The 25,254-nt window shown below is 40.2% G+C and overlaps 3 protein-coding genes across 3 annotated transcripts in view; all 3 read left to right on the top strand.

Annotated features, from left to right (window-relative positions):
- The first annotated feature begins 785 nt into the window (after positions 1-785).
- On the top strand, positions 786-1,836 carry LOC117574828 (uncharacterized). Its single transcript, XM_034258800.2, has 2 exons — positions 786-826; positions 888-1,836. The coding sequence occupies exons 1-2, from the start codon at positions 802-804 to the stop codon at positions 1,229-1,231; spliced, it is 369 nt and encodes a 122-aa protein (XP_034114691.2). The 5' UTR covers positions 786-801; the 3' UTR covers positions 1,232-1,836.
- Positions 1,837-2,833: 997 nt separating this feature from the next.
- Positions 2,834-25,254, top strand: part of LOC117573681 (protein timeless homolog) — a 63,454-nt gene continuing 41,033 nt past the window's right edge. The window contains exons 1-10 of the mRNA XM_034257027.2: positions 2,834-3,053; positions 3,113-3,436; positions 7,044-7,301; positions 8,017-8,336; positions 10,067-10,252; positions 13,457-13,580; positions 14,349-14,515; positions 20,244-20,406; positions 22,262-22,395; positions 22,468-22,548. Of these exons, the coding sequence (XP_034112918.2) occupies positions 2,952-3,053; positions 3,113-3,436; positions 7,044-7,301; positions 8,017-8,336; positions 10,067-10,252; positions 13,457-13,580; positions 14,349-14,515; positions 20,244-20,406; positions 22,262-22,395; positions 22,468-22,548 (1,859 nt within the window). The 5' untranslated portion in view covers positions 2,834-2,951. The remainder of the gene's footprint in view (positions 3,054-3,112; positions 3,437-7,043; positions 7,302-8,016; positions 8,337-10,066; positions 10,253-13,456; positions 13,581-14,348; positions 14,516-20,243; positions 20,407-22,261; positions 22,396-22,467; positions 22,549-25,254) is intronic.
- Positions 3,461-4,221, top strand: LOC117573682 (uncharacterized). Its single transcript, XM_034257028.2, has one exon. The coding sequence runs from the start codon at positions 3,542-3,544 to the stop codon at positions 4,142-4,144; it is 603 nt and encodes a 200-aa protein (XP_034112919.2). The 5' UTR covers positions 3,461-3,541; the 3' UTR covers positions 4,145-4,221.

The following is a 25,254-nucleotide window of genomic DNA, read 5'->3' as shown; positions in this document are numbered from 1 at the left end:
GCTGGCGGATTACGCTTTTAGGTGCTGTTGCCTTTGCAGTTGCGCCATTTTGTTTACCAAACAGCTGTGCTTGGAACGCTTTCATTGCCTTTTGCCTTTGCTTTTCACCTAAAAAATGTATTTGACGCATTCAGGGCCAGCGGTTAACCGGGTTAACTGCTTGACAAACAGCGAAAAAATCCGACAAAAAAAAAAAGAATATGTAAACATTTGACCATAATTTGGTGTAACAGAATTTTTGGTTTGACTCGCATTTATTTGACAGAATTAAATATGTAATTTTTTATTATGTCACAAAGTGGCTAATAAAATCAAGTATACGTATGGCTTAATATTCGAGATCAAAAGAGTTTATTGTAATAATAAAATTAATAAAGAATAAATTATACTAATAAGAATAATATTAAAATTCTATGTGACTATTTACCATAATTTGGTAAAACAGAATAAATCTGAAAAATTAAATATAAAAGTTGCCCATAGCTTCATATAACGTGGTTGAGAAAAGTTAAAATCATTATTTTAAGGTTTATATATATAATTGAAAATAATAAGAGTAAATTATGAATATCTAAACATTTGACCATAATGTGATGTTACAGTATTTTTAGCATAATTCGCAATTTATGACCCTTTAAATATGTGGAAATCGCCTTTTTAGCAAGACGCCTAAAATCAAGTACATGCCAAACTAACTGCCTTAAGCTAAGCTTAAATAATTGACATTAACAGAGCAAAACACGTGATTAGTTCTAGTTAAAACGCGATTGTATTTGCAATCAGTTTTGTGTCAGCAGCAGCATGAAGAGGCTGACAATATTGTTAGGTAAGCGAATTAGCTCTTTTTTTTTGCTGTATGAATTTAAGCCAATTATTTGCTGTTGCAGCATTTGTGCTTTGCGCAGCCAAAGGGATTAAAAACTCCCAGCAGTCAATTGATGATTTAAATTATGCAATTGAAATCACAACTCGCTCTACGCAATACTCACAACTGCCTGGACCTGTGAAGCTTGGCCGCACAGTGGGACGAACACGACAAACGCTGATTCAGCCGAGAAACTTACCCGAGCCCGAGTCGAGTGGTAATAAAACGGAAATGTATTGCTGCTTTTGGCTGTATCCAGATCATCCAGCATTACCCGACGAGTGGGAGCATCGAGATGAATATCCATTCGATTTCCACTTCAATGGCAAATTCGTGAAGAACGAACGCAACCATAAGGATGAGTAAACTAATTGGCAGTGGAAACCCTATAAAATGGTGACTGTCTTAATTGAGCCTAGAGGCACGTAGTTTTGCTTACACATAAAATTATAATTAACTTTGTCTGACCAAAAGACTTTGGCCGAAAGTTGTCTTAAAGTTGTGCAGCAAAATACACTGGACGATGTTTTGCGCCTAAAATCCTGACAGCAAGCGCATAATGGATTTGACACATTATAATCAGGTTTGCATAGCGCCAAGCTGCTCGACAGGCGGTCCTTTTTGGGCCCAATCCACAGGAGGGCTGACGACAGGACATTGCGTGTTGGGCGCTGGGTGTTTAGCGATGATGATGTTGATGGGTAATGGTTTATGGGTGGTGCTGGTCGAAACTGATGGTTTGATGTGAGAGATGGATAGATGGAGAGATGATAGCTGAAAGCCGAAGGCGCTTTGCAAAGAGATGCAGACATCAAAACTTGGACTTAGACTTGGTCTTGGCTTCGCTTTGGCTTACTTACTTGGTCACTAAGCGTACAAGTTGCTCAGCGTTTTGTTGATGTTGTCCTTGTTATTCGTCCGGAGTTCATCAAAACTGTGCTGAAGATGATGATAAGCAGCAGAAGCTGAAGCAGAAGCAGCAGCAGTAGTAGCGCCAGCAATGGAAGCGGAATGAGACTCATGTCTGAGCATTTACTTAGTTAATTAAATTCAACTTCTTTAGGGAATGACAGAAGCTAGAGAGAAAGAGAGTCTCTCTTCTATGCTGCAGGGCTCGTCGGGCACGTTGCACGTGTGGTCCTTGATGAAACTGGAGCTGGAGGTGGAGTTGGAAACTAAATCCAGCAACTTGTGAATTGAAGTGTCTGCTGGGCAGGTTTTTGCGACCAAACGTTTGCACAACGTTCTCTAGTATTTGCTCATATACATATAGAAGATAAATATGCAAGCACAAAACCTATTTGCTTTTAATCTTGCATTTTTCTCTGGCTTTAAATCGAAGTCTGATGATTAGTTGACGCTGCATTGCAATATCTACTTACACATTGCATAACTCAGTTGGTAATAGCCAAGCTTTAGTAATTTGAAGCTTCAATGCCTTGCAAAGATTTAAATTTCCCATTTGTTTGGCACCTATTTGCAAATATTCAGCTCGCACTTCATATGCAGAACCTGCAAATTGACATTCAATACGAACTCAAACTCCCAATAGAGACCCTTGAGCAGTAACACATCTCTGTGTAAAGGCGTGTGTGTGTGGCTTTGCAAGCAAATAATTTTAAATTGAATCGAATTCGAATGTGCTGAAGAGTCAATGGCCATCAAATATACTAAAGTGTTTCCACTCGTTTCTCAAAATGAAATTTTTCCTAAAACTTGTATTCTAAACTCTGATGTTAGTAAAATATTAAACATTAATATTCTATTTTTGTTTAAACTATTTTACATATGTGTTATTTTTCAAATCAAGAAAATCGTTTTAAATTATGCGCCATTTTAAATTAGTCGAGACACAAACCACTGAACGTGCGTAACGCAATTGCGAGCAACTATCGATATTAACAGCAGCGTCTATCGACAGCAGTAGCAGTCATCGATCGAACAGCTGTTTTGAGTTTTGTTTTGCGCGCGAATTCTGCCAATTGTGTGTTTGATGTGCTTTGTGAAATAAACAATTGCATTTTCGCTGGAATTTAAATAATTAATTAGAATTGTGTGATTTCGTGATCTTCTCTGTTTGTGGAACATGTCTGTGTTGTTGGCAGACATCGATGCCACTTGCGCCGCACTTGGCGTCAGCGATGGAAGTCGTTACCAAGCAGAGCCCGATGCTGCCGAGGGATTGAAAGTGAGTGAAGAGACTGCAAAGCCAAAAATGTTTCTAATTGAAACCGTTTGCATTTATAGCATCTTATTTGGATCCTGCGTCGTGATCTGGACAATCATGAGTATCGTCGGCACTTAGGACGCGCCAAGGTGCTGCAAACCGATTTGGTTTACATGCTGCCCGACTATGTGCAACATGAGGAACTATCAGATTTACTTATTCGCCTGCTGGTCATATTGACGAATCCAACGCTGTTGCTATATCGCGATGGACCGCCCAATGATAATCATGGTCGTAAGGTATTCATGGAGCTGATCGACATACTGCAGGGTTATAAAGCAGCCTTTACTAGGGATAAAATCTGGACAGCATTGTTCGAGAAACTAAAGCAGGCGCTGGAAATTGTAAGTACAAAGATTTTTAACTGAACAGTTGGGAAACAATTTTGTTAAGTCTTCTGACTTTAATACATACATATATTATATACTTATGAAAATTCATAATACGAAATGTGCGCAAACCAATCCGACGACGATAGTTATGATGAGAACGAAGAGCAACAGCCGAGAATTTCAACTTTGGCTACGAATCGCCGTAGAACGATCGACATTCAAATTGATCCTGACGTGTTGTCCACTCTCAACATGTACACATGCGTGATCTGCATGAATATCGCTCGCGACCCTTTGGTGGGCTTCTGTGGTCACATGTTCTGTGGTCTGTGCATCATGAATTGGATGGACACTAAGGGCAGCCGTTCAAAGTGCCCGTATTGCTTGTCATGCGTTAGCAAGCACACAATGATTGCCGTGAAGAGGGCTTCTATGCCATGCTTCAGAAGTTGTCAGCCAATTGGTTCTCATCGTGACGACTCCATGATTGCCAACTTTATAGCTCCACCGGCGGATTCAATGTATCTGGGTGCAATTTGCGAGCGTCCGCCGCAGCTGATGCCGCGCCTGAAGCCGCTGGCGCCTGAACTGCTGGTGGAGCATACAAATGCTCCAACAGTGATGTACTTGCTGAATCCATCGCTGTGGCAACGTGCCATGGTGTTGGTCATCATCTTTTATTTGTATATGGTCAATTTGCACTCCTCCCACTCGTCTTAGATGGCCGACCGGGGCAGACTTCCAAATATTTTTATATTTCCGACTTGCGGTTTAAATACACTAGAAAATGCAGTTAATTGGAGCTGTTTAATGCTCGGACTCAACTATAAGCCAAGGCAATTATCGGCCTGGCATTTGCACAACTATTTTTTTTTGGCTTTTCTTGTTGTTGCTTTGTTTGTAATCTTTATAGCCCTTACACAAGTATTAATGTGGCAGCGGCCGCGTAAAACTTTTAATGGCTCTCGTGCCAGCTGCCAGCAGTCAAGTTTTTGGTAAACTGCTTTTCCACATTTCCCTTCGCCATCGCCTTTGTTTTGTCCCTTAGTTTTCGCATCAGCCTTGGTCCTTGCTGTTGCGCCATCGTTGGTTTTTTTTCTGGATTTTATTCGTATCTGTTTTTTGTGCGCTTCATAACTAATTTGAAGTTCATTTACTATCTGCGTTTCATCTTTTGGCCGGGCAGCTTTCAAATTTTCTATTTTCCCTCCTTAATCTTTTGGTTAATCCGAGAAGAGCAAAATCACAAAAAAAAAAGAAAAGGGGCGAGTTTCAGATTCCGCATCTGAAACTCTTTGATGTCGTTGCATTCTTTGGCGTCCGACAAACGTGTCGGAAATGCGAAATGCTAAAAATTTAATTTTGTAAAAATCACACGAAATCAAATGGACGCTAGAAACTTTTTAGCTTTCCAGCACCCAGCAAGAAAAACCGCAACAAGTCGATTTAATAAACACCCGTCGAATGCGGGAGGATAACAAGAACAACATCAACACCAGCACAAAAAAAAGTAGAAAATATAGAAGAAATGGAAAGTGCCAGAAGGCACCTTGAAATCAAACACGTTGTTGCCCCCCACCAAGGAAATCTGTGGTTTTCCTAGGCGTCGTCAACAAGCCCAGCAATGTCACATAGCAAAATCAAGTGGGAGTTTTCCGTATGGGGGAAAGAGCGAGTGTATGGTGTGGCCAAAAACCACAACAAAAATAGAGAAAGGCAGGAAAAATGTGAAAGAAAACAGCAACAACGAGAATAATGCCGGGTACAATTTGTAACATTTTGTGTGGGTGACTGTCTGAGAATGAAATGTTTTCAATTGCTAAATTGTGACTGAAAGAAATGAATACCAAAATAAAAAACCAAGGAGAAGTTCTCTCACACTTGCCAGAGGCTGCGATTAAGGGAATGGCGAAGTCTGTGGTCTTTTGCTTTTGGATATGCATAAGAAATAAGAAACGGAAAATCTTTCCCTTATAATTGACTCTTTTTTTTGGCGTAGTACTTTTTCGAAAGCAATCGACGGATTAGGACTTTGTTTATGTTATTTTCTTTTACTCATACTACATTTGGAATCAGGGATTGTAAAGTTGTAAAATTCTTTTTTTTTAACTCTTATTTTTTGTTTGTTTCAATAATAATATTATTAAATTGAAACTGATTACAAAGCGAAAATATAATTCCTATTTTGGGTTTTTAAAATATGTAGAAATCAAAACTTAAAATTTTAAGTTAATTAATTTCATATCTTAAAAATGTAATTTTCATAAAATATGAACAACAAATTTAAGATTATATTTTTCAACTTTATTATATAAGCAATTTAATGTACCAAGCGTTGTCAATTGCTAGCTAGCACTTAATCAGAGCAAATAGTGTTACGTATTCTTAGTTCAGTGTGTTTATCAACTTTCATTGGCAATTATTGGCATTCAAAGGAGAAACTCTAGTTGCGTCGCAAATGATGTTGATACTATATAATCATAGCACACACACCAACAACATACACGCACACAGTCTCACTTACACTCACTCATTCACACACGCATACAGAGGCAAGAAAAAAGTTCTCTCGCAAAACGAAATAAATTCATTTAAAGCCGATTGAATCGACATTCATAACACTCCGGGGAGCAATTCCAAAGGATTTTCATGGTGCTGCTGCTGCCAGCAAAGAGTCGCCAGAGGATTTCTTTAGATTTTCATTTTTTAGCTAACGCTTTTTTATACCCATTTTTTTTTTTTTTTTTTTTTTTGCTAGCGAATTTCTATATGGATGCTGTCTCTTCAGTGCTGTTGTTGTTGTTGTTGTTGTTGATAATGAATGTGTGGGAGGATTGGAGCCATTGATGCTACCCGGCTTCCCGGGTTTGCCTTCTACCGTCTGTCGTCTGCCTTCTGCCGGCGGCTGTTGGTTGCTTACTCGCTTGCTTGCTGACTTTTTATGCTTTACTTCCTTATTTGCGTGGCTCCGACTTACACGCTTTGATGTATGCGCGGCGAGCAGCCAAGTGGACAGCCAGAGCGGGGAGGAGGAAAGCTTTTTGGGGGCCGCTCACCCACCCACATTGTTGTTGTTGCGTAGGGTAACCAAAAGCGGAAGTCATTATTAACTTTGCCTTTGAATGAGGAACGCTGGAACGGCTTTTTGGCTCGAGAGCTGGTTGAGGCGTGTGTTGTTGGAAGAGGGGGATGGTGTCCATGTCCACCAGAGGAGCCCGAGTCACAGCTGGCTTGTAGGCACAAAAGCCGCATTAGTTGTATTTATTTGTAAGCCAACAGCAGTAACTGCTCCTCGTTCCCAGGGCCTCGCTCACTCTACGACTCCTCGTCGCCCAGCACCAGGACACACAAATTGATTTCATCTTGACTTTGTTGTGGTGGAATCGCTTGCTGCCAGCTGCTCATCTGCTTGCTCTCGGTCTTGGGCTTCCGTTTTACAGTCGAGCTACATAAATTTGCAATTTAATTTAATTTAATTTCATTTGATTATTTTAACTTGACTCGCGGGATTTGGCGCTTAGATTTTTACACTGGGATTTTGCCGCAAGACATTTTATTATTTTGACTTTTAATGTTGTCTCCTCCTTGCTCACCCATCTCCCTTTCATTGTACTTTCAGGCTTTTGCCATACGCAGCGAGGAGCAGAATCTACTGATTGAACGAATTCTCGTCCTGGTCCGCAATGTTCTTCAAGTGCCTGCCAATCCGGAGGCCGAGTGTCGAGCTGATAACGATGCCAGTCTCCACGATCAGGTTATTTGGGCACTCCATCAAACTGGCATTCTCGATCTGGTCTTGTTCATTGTTTCCTCGCCGGATGAGGCACAATTTCATTTGCATGGACTGGAAATCATTTGTCTGCTGTATCGTGAACAAGTAAAGGAATAAGTATAATTAATAATACAAGTATAGTAATAATAAATAATTTCACATATAATACATTAAATTCACATCGGAACAAATTGCAAAATGCAGTTGATTTATGCTTTAACTTTAATGGATTGCATATTGAGGTTTTAGAATCTCTTATTTTATATTAAATAATTCTGTTACGAACAGCTCTTAAATTGTGGAAATAACTTTCTCAACGAATTTTATTTAATGAAAAGTTGCAGCTAAATGCACAACAACAATTGTTAAGCTGCTCTGTGTTGATTGAACAAAAATATTATACAAATGATTTGTTTTTAAAAAGCTTTATTTAAATGCACAACAGATGTTAAGTTGCATTATTTATTGGTACATTAAGAATATTTCACATTGTTGTGAAAAATATAGAGATATTAGACAGCATTTGTTATTTTTGCACACAGATTAAGTTTTCTTTAAATTTTTGGCAAGCTCACTTCTAAAAAACGCCTTTTTAAAAAGGTTCTATTATAATATACTAATTAAAGTCTTTGGTATATTTTTGAGACATATTTTAATTTGGTGAAATTTAAGAATATTACCGCACTCTTTTGATATTATTTAAAAAAGGTAGCAGGTATCTCAAAGTCGAGCACACTTGATTTGTTTTTTATTCTAATTGCACATTGCAGATTATTATAATTTTTACCTTCAATTAATTACTCTTCTTCTCTCTCCACAGAATGCTGAATCCCTGGCGGATGCTTCACTGCAGCGCAGTCTGAGCGAGAAGCAGCGAGATCAGCAGGAGCTGCTAGCAGCACGTCGTAGGGAGCACGCTCGTCGCCAGGCTCGTCCACCCTCCGGTCGCCATTCCCGCTTTGGCGGCACCTACGTTATGCGAAATATGAAATCTGTGTCGGATCGAGACATCATCTGTCATCAGGCATTGCAGCGAGTGTCCGCCATGGACTTCGATCGCGAGAAGCAGGCACAGAAGCGTTCGCATCGTCACATCAAGGAGCAGGCACAGGTGACACGTCGTAGCGCATTTACCGTAAGGTAAGCCACACAATTACATGCTCGGCACATAAATACAGTAATAGCTTGAGCAGAGAAAGAAAGCGCATTGGGATTGAGATTGCTTTGGTGCCTGTTGTATCCATTTGTCTAGAGTAACTTCCTGCACTTTTGCCACCGCCCCTCTATTGTGTGAGACTGCTGCCATTAGCATCGGAATTGTTATGGTTCGGCTGCCAGGCCACATTCCGGTCATTGATTTTCGATTTTACGCTGCAGTCGAACGAGTCGAGCGAGCGTATAAAATAATATTCAATAATAAATGAAGGCATTTCCTTTTTTTACCCGTCTCAATCCATGCTCCCCCAAAACGATATTGCTCTGGCTTTCTTGCCTGAGTGGGCCAAGGCGATAACAGGCAAAAGGAGGAGAAGGAGAAACAAAGATGTGGACGTAACCAAGGCGACGGGCGCCGGGCGCCTTGGCCAACGTCTTGCCGCCTGTGTTTCCTGTCTTGCCTGTCGCGCAGTGCTCCGCAATGCTCCCTAATGGCCACCAGGTGCAGCTATTTTATGATTTTTCTGCTAACCAACAAACTACTTAAAGGATACGCGCCAACGTTTGCCAGGATGCTGTTCGAGCTGCTTGGGTTAGCAAAATGCATTTGCAGCAAACACACTTCATTCGCGGAGTTGCTTTCACACATTTCCCAGCTATGGCATTTTATTTGCAAACATTCAAAAGAAAACTTAAGAGAGAGCATTCGAGTGTCGACTTGTGGCAGCTTTCACAATTGCTAGTTGTTGTTGCGATTCGTAGTCCAGTGGCCATAAACTCCCGAGTAAAGATAAAATTGCAGCAGTGGCAACGTAATCTTGGTGGCGCCACTAGCAACACCATTCGAGGCAAGCCTCTAGAGCTGGCGTTGCAAAAATGTGCAAGCATTTTGCCGATGTGCCGATGTGGGGCAACATTTTTGCTTGTTAGTCCAACTGACTTTTGGTCTGCTCTGCCCTGTTTGCTGGTTTATGGCCAAACCAAATCTGTTGGCAGCCATAAATTGCCGGCCTGTGGACTGTGATTAGACAAGTCGCTCGCCTAACGTCCTATCAATAGGCAGGCAAACTGAAAAAACGCAAAAAAAAAAAAACGAAAAACCGAAAACGAAAACGTAAACTGCAATCCGCAAAAGATGGCCAATATATTTGGGCCAAAAAATGCCAAACTAGTGGGAGCAGATAAACATGCATAGTCTCTCCTCTTCTCCTCTACATTCGAAACAGCAGCCAAAGTTCATCAATGTCACGTGTCGGCCCTCAACATGCTCGTACAACAATTTGTTGCCATTCAACAAGAATTGCACGATGTGAGTTGGCAATAAGTCGACAAGCGGCCTTCTTTTTCATTTTGTTTTTTTTCTTTTGCCTCTTGTCTTGGGGCATAAATTAATCTATGTCGGCAGCGATGCGTTGGATTTGTATGGATTTGTTTGGGCTGCGGTTGCAAAAAGATGCAGCAGAGATTGTTGCCAACAGACGAATGGATCGGAATCTGAGGAGCTGCTGGGTGCATCTTTTCGAGCGCTTTACTCAAATAAATTGGCCTGTGCAAATTTATTGCATAAAACGCTGGCAAACGCTGTTGCAACGGCCGCATTTGTTATATATACTCTCAACCCCTACATATATACATATGTATGTGTGTGTATAGGGGCTGGCTTTCAATCAATATTATTGTGGTATAACCATTTTTCATCCATGTCTCCATTGCAGATTGTGCCTGCGCGAATATTGCATTGAGGTGCTGCGCTCCGCTTACAACACGCTCGTGCGGCAGGTGCGGCGTGTGCTGGAACGCAACGCTGGCTCGTCGAGTCACGATGACTCCTATCTATTGTGGGCCATACGATTTTTCATGGAGTTCAATCGTTTGAGTGGTCTACAATTGCAGCTAGTCAGGTAAGTTGACGTTGCCAAGAGGCGTGTGGGGATATGCTATGCACTCTTATATATAGTGTCAGTGTGTGTGTGTGTGTGTGACTTGCATTTACCAATGTCAATTGCCATCGCTTTGCCTGCAAGTATCTAAGCTGAGCTGAACTGAGCTGAGCTCTGTGGTTGACTAAAGCGTTTAAATTAATTGCCAATGGTTTTGATAATGCCCATAACCCAAACGACTGACAAGGATAGCAATATCGAGAATGAGAGAGAGAGGGAGATCTGTGCTTGATACAAAATGACGTTGATGAACGAGCACACTCGTCTGGTCCCCATGGCTAATGAAAAGCCATAACCTGCTGGTCAACTTGGAGCTGATCCAACACGCTCAACGCTGGGTCAGCAAATATGCAAATCTTTTAGCACAGCTCCCACGGGCAGCTTTTAATCAAATTACTTTACTACAGTAGTTGCCTCACTATTCGCAATTTTTCTTTATTTATTTTGGTTCAACTCAATTTTGCAATTTGTAATCAAAAATGCTTGCGAACTTTTGGCCAAGTTTAAATCGAGTTGAACCGAACCGATAAGCAGAACATTGAAAACATTCTCTGATTCAAAGTGCTACCAAGAAATTCCAGAGATGAATCGCGAGCTAAACCACTGGCAAAAATGCTTAGACGGATTCTATTTCAAAGTCGCATGACCTTTTCTTGTGTGTGTGTGTGTGTGTGTGTGTTGAGCGTCATAACAAAGGAAAAGGCAAAAAACTGAAAACTGTGTGTGCATTTTGTAAATAAACTGGGTGTCCTCTCAATTCCCATTTGCCTGAAATTGCTTGGCCACAATACAATTTGTGTATTCTTTTGCTTTTCTTTTTTGCTGTGCTTTGTTTTGTCATCGAGATGAATGCGTGAGACTTCCACAAAATGAGAGTAATACATAATGAAAAGTTCTGTTCGACAATAACACGGTTTATTGACTCGTGACACGAAAGTCAAAAACAATCCGCATCCAAACTCTGATTTTGGAGACAGTGTCTTCAGTTTTATTGCATTAACGTTTCATTGGGGTGACATAACAAACACATGCACAGCACAAATCAAAGTCATGACGCCAATCGTTGACCTACGTCACTTGACAATTGCGTGGGTGTTTGGTTTTTTATTTTTTTTTTTTGACAACACAACCACAACTTGAATCCCTCGTTTTCCTTCCGAATGACTAACGAATCTGGTGCAGTATTCCAAGTCCAGTTGTCAACTCGGCAATTTGAACATTTCGCTGGTCACTCGTCGAGCCCTTCCATTGTTGTGCTCTATTTTATTGTTATACAGCATGCTGTTAATAAAATTTTGCTGTCATCTAGCCGTTCTCTCTCTCTCTCTCTCAGTCTCTCCCTTTTCCGACATCCTTCACAACCGCATTTCCCCTGCTTCTCAGCTCCAAACTTGGTCGCTTTTCGTTTTGCTGTGTGGTGGGAAATTTCTTTAAAATTGTTTTGGTTACTTTCAAATTAGTTTCTGAATGACAACAATGAAGCTTTGCAAAAATGTTGTCATTCCGTTGCTGCAAAGTTTTCACAGTCAGAACCCCACAAACACACACACACACCCCGCAGTCCATTTCTTCAATTCCACTTTCTACTCAAACCGCCCAAAAAAAGGAAGAAAGAAAAAGCATCACCCGCACTATTCAAAGTTTCTGGCTTGCAGCTACTGCCGTTGCCGCTGCCGCTGCTGCTGTTTTTCATTTTAGCCATGCTTTTCTCACTGTCTTTTTATCATGTCTTTTTGTCGCACTCTCAAGCCACATAGATATAGCATAGTATATACATAGAGAGAGATATTCGCCTACATATACTAACTATATACTATATAGTACTTGCCGGGCATGAAAGTTTCTGTTTATTTCCGCAAATGCAATTTGCCGCTGCCCGCCTGCTTTGGAACTTTCTTTCTTTATCGTCTGCCATTTTCTACTGATTTTGCACTATATAAAGCATGCTATTGCAATAATGTATGACCGTAAAAGACGGCAAACTTCTGCACAACACTCAAACCAAAAAAAAAAAAGACTGCAGAGATGAAAAAAAAAAAAAATAGAAAATAGAAAAGTGAAATTAAGTTTTCAGTTTGGTTTAGGTGTTTTTCTGTTGCTCCGTTTGCTGCAAATGAATTCAAGCGAGGCATTGACCATCAAACGATCATGTGGCAGAGTCCGAAACTATGTGTGGCATTTGCGTAAAATGATTTCTACCTCTGGCAAAGTTTTATAATTGGATAATTTTTGTATTAAATTTTTGGCAAAATGTATTCAAAGCACTAACAAATTAAATACAAGAATTTTTCTAGCCATAAACAACATTTTATTATACTAATATTGCAGTGCAATTAAATTGAAAGTCTATAGTACTTATTTGATGTTAATCAGCTCCACAAGCTAAATGAGTCTTTTCGATTTATGCTTGTAATTTATATACATCAAACATTTATTGGTTTTAGATCTAAATGTGGAGATTGCACTAATTGCGCACCTGTTTCCGGGAACGTTTCACTGTTTGCTCGTTTACAATTTTATTGATTTTATAATTTATTTATTTGAGTTCAGTTGATTTGGTGCTATTGCTGCTCTTCTGCTTCTGCTGCTGTCGCGTAAATTGTAATTAATTTGATTTTAATGCCTTTTCAAATGTTTGGCCCCCGATCTCCTTTGCAGCAATTGCAGAAACTTTAATGACCGCCAAAGCAGCAGACGTCGCGTTGCTAATTTTGCCAACTTGCCAGGCAAATGCAGTAGCAGCAAGTTCTACAAATGCAACAACAGCTTGGCATAAACCAAACAAACGTGTGGTTTGGCCACGCCCACTGCACTGCAGGTAGAAGGGGCGATGGCGGCAGCGGCAGTGGCAACTTAGGCTGCCACTCATTTGTAGCGCTACTTAAAAATTAATTTTGTTAATGAGTTTTTCACTGTGCTTCAACAGGCAGCTCTCTCTTTTCCTCTCTCCACCAAACCTGCCAAGCAAAGCCAGCAACTTGCAACAAGCAACTTGCAACTGGCAACTGGCAAGCTGCTTACCTGTTCTCCCGCTTTGCAGCGCACACTTTAGTTTAATTCGCCATTCGTATACTCTTTATACTTTATACTGTATAAGCATGTGCTTGTATTTCAGATTAAATTCGTACTTAAATGTTTCCACCTCTCTAACGTATACTTTTACAGCGAGTCACTAAGCGTGCAATGTTTCCACTGGGTTCTGACGCGCATGCAGCATGACATGGACATGATTCAGAGCGACAAGAAACAGGCGCGTCTCTGGGCCAAGCGCCTGCATGTGGCTCTTCTGGTAAGTAAATGCATTGGGGCCATCTAAGCTTAAGCAAACGGTGTATTTGTGCGTGTGCGAGTGTGTGAGTGTGCGAGTGTGTGTATGTGCTTGTGCGTTTACTTGTTGTTGTTTGGTTTGGCACTGTAAGTGCACTTTTGGGTGCACTTTGCTGGAGCTCAACGTTTTCCTTGAATTAAGACTGAGCTTAAGCCAACTTCACATGCTGTGGCAGCGCTTTGTTTCAAGTCAAACACTTCGATAAGTCAGTTCGAAATACTCTTAAATTATATGAATATTGTATCATCTATAATGCAGACTATTTAAAATTTCAAGGCCCTGCAATATGGAAAGTGCACTTTAGTGTTAAGCTAAAAAAGTAATATCAATTTCACACTTCGAAATGAAATCTTTCAATTAAATATTAATTGTCCGATAGCCGCCACAATAAAATTAATACGACAGCTTTTCATTTTAATTGGCCAAAAATGAACTTTTATTGTCCCAATTAAAATAAATAATATAAAATTTGACACTCAAAGTAAAAATATCAATTTAATGAAATCACGTTGATATATTCAATATATAATTAGCTTAAACACTATTAATAAAAAGATAATTTTTTCGGGGATTAAACAAAAGTTGCTGTCAAGAAATAGATTTTCTTAAATTAAAGCAAATTAATTATATACATTACTATATTAATATCTACTAATTCAAATGCAATTCACACATTCAGCAGTCGAGAAGGGGAATCCCAGTTAATCCTTATCAATTTTTTAATTAAAGACATTCCGCGAATTGCTGCAGAGCTTGCTAGGACTGCAGAAGCTGAAGGATGACGACAACGCGCGTGGCCTCTTTGATATGTTATTGAACAATGTCTGCTATGTGCTGGAGTATCGAGAGACAATACTGCATTTGTTAATGAACTACAATGAGGCCCACAGCACAAAGTGAGTACGAACGCCCAGTTAACACCTAAACCACATTACTATCTCTATCTCTGCCAACAAACGATATCATATTGAAAATAACTTAGACAGCATGCCGTTGGCCAGGCATCACATGCCACACGCTGCATGCCTGGGTTTGCCCCCGACATAGGGCATGGGGCAAGCTGTGTGTGTGTGTGTGTGTGAGTGTGGCTTGAGTTCGCTTGATGGCCACAAATAAGCAAGGCAAACACACTCGCTGACTATCGCTTAATAGGATTACCAATGGAGTTGCTTCAAGACCGAGCAACGCACACACGCGCATACACAGATATTCATCTGAATTCTAAGCTCCTGTCCGGCCAAAAACCTCTGGCCCCAATCGACAATCAGGCATTGTTTGTCTTGACGGCATGCTTTTGTCTTAAGACTTGTTTGTTTGGCTATTTACACAGCTGTCTGTGTGTGCGTATGTGTCTGTCTGTGGGTGTGAGTGCAGCGCCAATGTTAAATGAACTAGTTGCGCTTTGAATTTGGAAGAGAAGAAGCAACCCGAGAGCAGCTTGCAGCTTGCAGCGAGCAGGGGAGTCGGCGAAAACTTTAATTGATTTTACAAGCATGTGCGGCACGCGTGCTCTGGCATTAAAATTATAGCATTTGGTAACTAACACACACACACGGGAAAGGGGAAAAGGAATAGGGAATGAGGACAACGCTCGTTGAGAGCCAGCGGATGTCGAGCATCGACTGTAGTTTTGGGGTGTTGCACCTTGCCAGCTGCATTCTAATTGCCATGTTGCCAAACTGTCGGGGCGGAGACGAGGCGCCGACATTGTGGTGGCCTTTAACTGATTTACATAGCTACTTACACTGTTGGCATGCAGCAGTGCTTTCAGACTCATTAACAACACAGCACTTACCCACTTACACACAGTTAGTTACTTCCCCAGTTATTCCTAGTTACCCTCTCAGTTAGTTAAGCACTGCTCCAGAAGAGAATAACTCAGCTGCAGCAACAGCAGCAGCTTAACTGCTACTGGAGCAGAGGTGTGTGGCAAGCTTTGAGGACTGTAGTCGACGTGCATGCGCTTTCAATTGCCATTTAAAAAGTTTTGGAATACTCTTTCCCTTTCTGTTTGCTTTCCTCATTTCGCCTTGCAGCAGCATTCGATCGAAATCCATTTAGATAATTGCAATTTTTTTTTAGCTCTCATGCGAGGCATGAAAAGCTAAACTCACTTGAATATTTCTAAACGGATGCACAAATTTATCTGTCAAACAAACTGATGCAACATGGTGTGGATGCCATCGCTTCATCTCCATCTGCAGCTGCTTTTGCTTCTGGTACCTGCAATGAGGGTCGGAAAGTGTGTTTTTGTGTCACTTCCATCGGTGGCAAACAGAACGGGTACCATGGGGAAATCAGTATTATTTTCAAGTAAATTTAAATACCTAAATTGTTAGCTACAAATATCTTCTCGAGTCTCTTATTTCATTGACGCTTTGTAGCGAGCTCGTTACATTTATCTATTGCAACCTTTAGTTCGTGTGCTGGCCCACAGTGCGTGTTGGCAAACACCACACACATCAATGTGGGTTCAACTATCAACGTGTCAGTCTGCTGAATGAAGAGATGGACACAGATATAGACAGACATTAGGCGGATGGGAATGCATTCGGAATTTTCAAAGCACTGACTAAATTAATTTAACGCGCAAACATGAAATTGACAGCATGCGGCAATAAAGCAAATGCAACTGCATTTGGTATATGCGTTGCAGTTGCACGACTGCAAGTTATCCTCTTTAGAAGTACAGAATAATATTGTGTAATCCTTCTGTAGGTTGCACTTTTATAGGGGGTGTACTTTTATAGGGTGTAGTTTCTGTAGGGTGTCATTTTGTAGCGTGTTGTTTTGTAGGGTGTTCAACTATTTGTCAAACTCATGACAGTTGTTGCTGTAATGCAATTGGCGAGCTATTGAAGCGATAATATTGCTGGCAAAAATCAGATCGATCGATTAAATATTAACTGGGAAATTATACGAAACCTGCATAGACATTGCTTTCAATTAATCTTTGCAATTAGCGATAAAGTAACTAAGTGCCGTTGCCTTTTGAACTGCAATCAAAATTTGAGCACTTGAGAGATTGAAGCCTTTCGGCGTTCGCATGAATTATTTATGAGCCTGGGCACATTTACAGTCTCCATCCAGCCTCCAGCATCGGGTTGGGTTTCGGTTTGGGTTTGGGTTGCAGATTGTTGCCCGCGGGGGGCTGCAATCAGCGCCCATCACTCATCATTGTGAGGGGCCAGTGATTGTTGCTGTTGTTGCTTGTTGTTGTTGTATCGTTGTGTTGCTGTCATAATTAATAATATTTTCATTATAAACGTCTTATGGCGACGAGCATCACTCGCTCAACATTTGCCCAAGACTCGGCGCAATTACATTTTATCATTTATTCAACATGCGCTCAAACTGGGAGCAGCAGCAGCAGCTGAGCAGGAGCAGGAACAGGAGCAAGCCTCAACCCACAATCCTCCCTAGGCCACACCCAAGTCTTCTAATTAATTCTGAATGCTGCTCAACGGCGTTGTCATTGTTGTTGCTATTGTCCATTTAATCAACGTAAACGCGAATATCAAATCAACCATGGCCAGTAGCAGCAGCAGCAGCAGCAGCAGCAGCAGCAGCAGCAGCAGCAGCAGTGGCAGCAGCAGCAGCAGCAACAATGAGTGGCAAGCAACAAACCGCGCACATACAAATTAATTATAAATAATTTATTAACGATTTATCTTTGTCCCATTTGGCAACACATGAGTTTGAGTGGCCCTTAACTGTGGCTTTCTGCTGGGGTTGAGGTGTGTGTGTGTGTGTGTGTGTGGATGTGGCTCAAATGGCATTGTCGCATCGTTGCAACGATGTGTATAACCGTAGTAGGTAGGCAACATTGCTCTGCTGGCGCTTGTAAAATGGTTTGTGGCATGCAATTTGTTATGCAACCATTACCTGGGCTATGCTTACAACACAACACAGCCCAGCACCCTCACTGCCAAGTGTTGCACCCGCATTCTGCACTGCGGTTGCTTAGCGTTGCGGTCAGTAAACACCAGGAGTTGGCCCCCCTTTCCCCTTCCCCCACATCGTTCAACCTCATCACTCGACAGCTTGGGCACAGTTAGTCAGGTGCCGTCAAAAGTGAGAAAATTAATATTAAATTTACTTCAGCTGCACATATTAAATATGCAAAATATGAAATTTACTTTCAACTTGATTAATAGGCGTTTAATCATGTGGATTGATTCGAGAATGCAAAAGTTGTTGAGAGCCACTACAAAATTTGCTGATGGAATAGTTTGCATTTGCATTTTGCATTTTGTTGCAAACCTGAAATCAGTGTGCACCCAACGCGATAGACAAGTGCTGCACATTGTGTAGTTGCTGTTTTTCCGCTTCACTTGCCACTTGCGGCGACCACAGCGACTGGCTGTGTTGTGGCAAGTGCAGAAATAGCTGCGAATGATTTGCATTGCAGTTGAGTTATTATTATCAGATAGGCAGCACACGCAAATGGATGGATGGCTTTGATGAGCCAACCGCATTATCAGTCTAGCCTTTTGGGTTTATCGCCAAATTGCAGTTAGAGCAGTTAACAGTTGCTGAAATGCGCAAATAAGTATGCTATGAAATCTATTCAATTATTTAAAGATATCCAACACTTTTGTGCACATATTTCTTCAACTGAGACTCCAATTCGGCTGTATTTCAACTTGCCTCGCTGCATTCGATTTGTTTTTACCTTTGTGCCAAGTGCATTCTATTTGCAGTTGTGGTGGAGGTGTGTCTATGCTGACAACCATTTTCATTACAGATGCATTTCCCTTGGCACTGGCGGCACATTGACCGCATTTCCGAAAATTCCGACAGCTTCTAGTGGAACCTGTTTAAATTCACAATGAATTTGCATAAATTTCGGAGGCTGTCGCATCGATTGGGACCCCTTTTCGGAATTGTATTTCCATTCACAGCTCTTTCTAAAGTTTTTTCAAAAGAGTTTTCCATACCCTGCATTAAAGGGATAATCAAGGTATCAATGCTCATCGAATACTATTTAATCTTAGGGTAACATGAGTTAAATAAGCAAATAGTGTATTCTGATTATAAAGAATATGAATTAATGCCCTGTGATTACAGCGTATCTTTAAGTTGAGCTTGAGACTGGTTGACAATCTCTTTCTTGATATATTTTTGGTGAGTAGTACAACTGCGTTCAGGTCTGGCAATTAGAGTGCGCGCTTCAGGACTTGACACATAGGCGCATTCAGTTGCTCACGCACATACACACATACACATATTCACACTCACACTTTTATACACACACACACATATGCAAATATAGCTGCATCATGTACAGTGAGAATTTCAACAATAGGCGTCCATTCAGCGAATTTATACGATAATTTCTTGACGTTTGGCTATTTGGCAATTTCAATACCCAGCAGATTACTGCGTTTGGTTCATCTGAGTTGTTAAAATGCTTGTTAAGTTTTGTGGCATGGCAGATCCTTGACAAAAGGACAAAAGTACACAAATTTTCGGCAGATATCTTCTGTTATTTATTCCATCATTTGCATATTTGCAATGCCATGTTCACAATTTTGAAATGTTTTGGTTTCTATTGAAGAGGTCAAAGGGCATGCTGTTGTCTATCATTTATACGTAAATTTTATATGGCCTTGTTTGCATTGTCCTTTTCTATGACGCGCGCGATTTTCATTATTCAAACAGCAATCAATCATTTTAACAAATTGACGTACACAATGACGTTGCCTTTTTTATCCGCCATTTTTTCTCATTCTTGATTTGGTTTTTGGTTAAAAACAATGCGGAAATTGCGCCAGCTTTTTGGCTACGCGGCAGCTGATTTTGGCAGTTTGCTGTTGGAATGCTTTTTTGCCATTTTCCCTTTTAAGGCTAATTTGCTAATTGGAGGCGTCATCGTCATCCACAACGTCAACGGCAACGGCATTAGCATCAGCATCAACGGTAAAGGCATCGACATTTTCAGAAGAAGGGGGCAAGAACAAGAGGCCACATCATCAGTCAACGACGTATTTTGAATTGAGTTGGGCTAGTTAACTCATCCCAAAAATGTTCGCCAAAGGCCGATAGCTTCGGGGCGGTGCCACTGGCAAACTTTGTTCGTTTGTTTTGCCTTTTTAATGTGCTCGATGAGTTTCAATAAATTTGGAAGCAGCCTTTTTACTCTATGCAACTTTGTTATAAATATAACCCTGGAACTTCTAAATATATCGAGAGTTTAAAAACAATGCTGTCAACTAGTTATTAATAGAAAAGGTTGCAATAAAGAGTCACGTATTTGATATATCACTTTAAATTTAACAACGCTTGACTGCTTAAAATAGAACAAGAGAGCTACTAATAACGTATTGTATTTAATTATTGGCAACCACAAAGTGTCGTCTGCGAGAGTCATAGATAAATAAATGTACACATTTTTGATTTAATGAACTGGGGAATAGAATTAAACGTATTATTCGAGAAGCAGTGTGAAAGGCTGTAAAAATAATAATAAACCATTTGCAATATTTAATTGAATTTTCATCATGTGTGGTCATATTTTGCAGCGTTTTCATTCAATTTCAGCAATAAAGAATTTAATTACTGCATGCATATGGAATAATTTTATTTACTAACTCCTCCTCTTCCTCGCCCCCTCTCACACAGAGTTTTTCTACGGGATGTTGTGGAAACGGCAAATGTTTTCATTAAAATGATGGAACGCTTCTGTCAGGATGCAGTTGTCGTACAGGACAAGCGTCGAACTGGCGGTGGCAAACGCAAGAAGCAACCTCCGGCGTCCAAGTCGAAGCTGCCACAGCCAACTGAGGTGAGTCAACAGAAAATTAAATTGAAAATTTTTAATGCTTATAAATAAATTGCTGCATTAAGTGACATCATTTGGGCTGCGGGTGTTGGCCACTGGTCGCGCCATTCGCCATTCGCTATTTGGTGTCCGCTGCCACCCGCTGTGTGCGCCATAAAATATTCTCTAAATTGGCAATAAAATTTAAAACAAATAGCCAAAAGCGCCAGCGGTTGGGTCAAAAAACAATTGTCGTCTATATTGCCCAGCAGCAGCAAAAGATTTGTAGGTTTGATCATGAAATTTAATTGACTGAAAATATGGTTAAAAATAAAAAAAAGTTCTTCGCTGCGATATTGAAGTCGGTGGTTTCATTTATTTACTCGTTTCTATACTTATTTATGTGCAGTTTAGTTCAACTACAATATTTATTACAGTTACCAATCTGATTTACATTCATTTCCTAAAGTACTGTTTTGTGACTTTTGGGACTTTACCTGACTCTATCCATCATGAGTGCAAGATATGTTTAAAGGGCAATTAAATTGTAATTTATGGTTCAGTTTTATTTATCATGACATTACTAAAAATCTTTTGATTTTATTTTAATATTAAATTTTGGTACATTTAATTTTATTTCTTGTTATTCTGACATTTTTAAAAATGGTTTTTCTCTTTTTGGCTGAACACTTGGGCTGCGTTGGTTGCACCGCCAAGCGTGATTTCCGGCCAAACGCCAACACTTCGCCAATTGTTCACCTCAAACCCTCAGCATACCGCAGCAGCTGCCGTTGCATAGTGCAGTTCTGTGGCCGCCATTTTGGGCCCCATGGCCACTGAATGTTGGGCGTGTGGTCCGAACGGACATGTCCACATTTTGTTTTACTTTTTTTGTTGACTGCAAGCCTTCAACTGTGCTAATTTTTGACATATTTATTTGCACAGCCGCTGCCATCTTTGTGCTTTGTTGCAATTGTTGTCAGCTTCATCACGATCCTTTTTTTTCGGCCCATCAACTCCCAATGTGTGTGTACGTTAATTTTTGAACAATTCATTTGTAAATTCAAGTACTTGGCATTTGTTAAAGTGCCAACAATATTGCAAATGTAAACAGCAAATTTAAAAACAAGCAGAAAAAATGTTTTTGTCTGGCCGGCTTTTCATAAAATCTGTTAACATATTAGCGGAAAAAATGCCAAATACAATAGCTCAAAATATGCAGAAATTGCGTTTCAGTCTGGTATATTCGTCCAAAATATATCCTGTTTAGCTCTCTAAAGCTTTAACATGACAATCGTAACTCCCAGCTAAATCTCATAGTTTAGTAATTAAAATCATAAATGCTATTTTCATATTTAATCAGAACTATTTATTAATTTTGCAGCTGGCTAATGCCAGTCTTTGATGATTCCCAGGGTATTGGAAATAATGTTTTTCTGTCGGCATTCATATTAAAATATGTGGTATTAAACATGAAAATATGCCAATGTCCTTGCAATCGATAGACGCGCAATTAAAATATGCATTGTTAACAAGGCCGATAAGGACGAACATGCAAATATAAGTGCAACTGCATCGGGAGTGGGAAAATCATTCACTAAATGAACAATTATTCGTGCAATTTTTATAAAGAATAAAATCAAATTGAACATTTTGGATTGCATTTAAATCTTTTTCAAACATTACGCATATGACTTTTACATTGTTCAATAATTTTTTCTGATCAATAATAAAATGTTTCATGTTTATCCAACGATGTTAGCCAAGCTGATTTTATTTTTTATTTGGTTGCGTTTTTCATATTTTCATGTGCGAATGTCTTTGAAAAGGCAATGTAAACATCTCTTTAATTTAAAAATCTGCTTATTACAAATTCCAGGAAGAGCTGTCAAGCAAATGGGCCGAAATGGCTTCAGAGGTAAGCATGCTCTTGGCAACAGAATTGGAATTGCCGGAACATGAACAACCTTTGCCATTTGATGCTGCTTCGGAGAAGTCCATTGATGATCAACGGTGAGTCGTCTATTTCTATAAATAATATTCAATGTGCCTATTGTGAATTTCTTAAAATTTTTGTGCTTTCAGCGAGGATTGTATGATGCGTATAAATAAATTCCTACGTACCGGAAAGTTGGAGCATGGAATTGCCTTGCTGCGATCTGCCAGGTAAGTTAGCCTTGCAATTGTGTATTGGTCCTGGCTTTGAGGAAAATTTTTCAAATTGAGCAACAACTTGCTGCAGTAATCCTTTTGAAAATCCTTCTTTTAATAACTTGACATTGACTGTTGCTGGCTGCGGGTCAGGTCTTTCTTCGCCCCATTGTTGGCAGCGCAGAAAATGTATAAAAGCAATTCGCATAATAAATTAACCCAGGTAAAAAGTGGAGTACGAGAGAACGATGCAGACGTTGCGTTGCCCTTGTTGGCTTTGTTGTGTGTTGCTTCAATACCCTGTGTGTGCTGTAATGCATGAGAGGGATATAGGGATACATAAGGGATGCATATGTCGAAATCCTTTAGTTCACAATGGTATTAAAGTGATGAATAAGACTCGAGGGTATCTGCAAGGCGAAAACACTCCACTATTATGCTGCACTTTACCATTTTTCTCTCTTTTGTTCTTTTCTCCTTTTTTTTTATCTCTTTTCACGTTTACTGTTTATATTTCATATTTTGCTCAGCGATTTTCTGGCACACAGACTGTCCTTGGCTGGAGAGCAGCTCTGGCTCTGTGTGGTCCTTAAATTAAATAGTTTTTATTTATTGTTAAGGCAGCGCACGCCCGCATCCCCGTCGCCGGTGGTCGTCGCGTTGGCAGGTGCTGTGGTAACTACAGATAATGGCTGGGCACGGAATTCTGTGTCGTCCTTTACGCGGCCACTGGAACTTCTGCGCCAGCTCCTGCTGTTGCTGCTCATTATGTGCCCAGGCTCTGCAACGCAATCAACTCTGTCACTGGCTTTAGTGGGGCGCACGATTCAGTTCAAGGCGTCTGCGTTTCAATTCAATTGCCAGCTCAATTATGTAAAGCCCCCATGTTTATTGTTTGTGCTGGAAAATTGCGTGAAAATAATTTACCTTCTTGCGCGTCAACATTTAAACAAGCCAGGCGAGAAGGCAGGAGAACAGGCAAGGTGTTCGCCAAACAGATGTTGAACGCTGTCAAAGGCTGTCGCATCATTCAGATAGCAATGGGGCTTAAATATTTCCAAGCCATTTATTTATAAACATCATTAAAATTTTCTACCTGAGCTGATAACGCCACTACAGTGAAGATGCGCTGCTTCAGGGAACGCTGCTCTTGGCTTATTGACAATCAATTAGATTGTTACATTCACTGAATAATGTCGCAGATGTGCCTTAACAATCATTGACAATTGACAATTGTAAGAAAATATATAATATATTTCAAGATTGTATTGATTGCAAAGCAGTTGGGGTTGTCTTCTTCTGAGTACATGGCGTATACGTAATTTTTTGTCCATTGTGTATCTTCATTTAAATTTATGTGCATTTTAATTGTTGCCAACGAAATTTGTTGCATTAAAATATATGTAGATGGCAGGAGTAGCAGTTGTTCCTGTTGCTGCAGTAACAGCTTAAAAAGGTCTAGACGCTTTTTGTGCTAATAAATTAAAATACGATGTGCATAGACCCTACTGCAAGGCTCTTTCTTCATCCTTTGCCCTTCCTCTATCCCATCCCAGCATACATCCTTCGCCCACTCGCACTTCATCTGCCTTTTGTCTGCAACTTTTTGCGCCCTGTTGCCTTGCACTCTGCGTCTGGAGAGTTATGTATGTATATGCTGTATGTATTTTGTATGTTATTTTTTGTTGCCACTGAGCATTTTTGGGGTAAACAAAAATATTGAAAATAAACTAAAGTTATACTTACACACAAATAAACATGTACATACGAGTATACTTTGCATACATATGTGTCTGGCCTGGCATGTAAGTGCCTTCCAACCAGACTCCAAATGTTAAATAAATATGTGTGTGTTTGTGTGTGTGCATTCCAGCATTTTTAAATACTTGCCAAGTCACACTATTATGTTTTTTCATTTTATTAACAACGTGAAGAGCACAAAAAATACACATAAAAAAATAAAGGGACAACCGTCGTGGAGAGAGATGGAAAACTGAAAACGTTTTGGTTTTTGCTTTCCCGCCACCGGCTTAATGGCATCGTCGAGCGCCGAGCTCGAGCAGAGCGCACAAAAATGTCAGCTTGAAAAAGTTTTAAGTGAAGTAAATGCGAAAAATGTTTATTCAAACTTCATTTTAGCTGCAACTTTTAGTCTCCCTTCAGCCTCCATTTGCAATCTCTTCGCATTACAGTTGCCCAGCAGACTCTTAACTAAGCTTATTTTAGCCAGCGTCTGCTTTCTCTGTGTCTCTGTCGCTGTGCTTATTTAGAGATGTTGCACTGTTGCCACTGACTACTTTGCATTTAAAGCTGTTAAGCTGACTTGTAGATCATGTTTAACCAATTTATCCGTTGCCAATCGCAAGAAATGAAAACAATTGGTTATTGATGAATACTTTAGGTGGAAATTATCAGTATTTATTGTGTTGCCAAACGATAATTGGGTTAGTTCTGTAAAACACATATTTCAGTTGTCAAATGCGCTTTGTCAGCAGTGTATATTAGATTGTTGCTGGTATATAATTAACCAATATTTGGTTGAGGCTCAGCGAGCACACACAGAAACCACTAATTGCATCGTGGGGTCAACTGGTAAATAGGAAAAAGCGCCAGAGTTTCGCATTAAATATGTTGTATAAGTTTTGAATGAACATGTTGCAGGGCACAGATCAACCAGCCAGCCAGCCAGCATCGGTGGCATATGCAATTGTAATTACGAGG

This window comes from Drosophila albomicans, chromosome 2R, assembly GCF_009650485.2.
Source record: "Drosophila albomicans strain 15112-1751.03 chromosome 2R, ASM965048v2, whole genome shotgun sequence".
NCBI classification, from domain to species: domain Eukaryota; kingdom Metazoa; phylum Arthropoda; class Insecta; order Diptera; family Drosophilidae; genus Drosophila; species Drosophila albomicans.
This window is presented reverse-complemented; position numbering and strand designations above follow the sequence as displayed.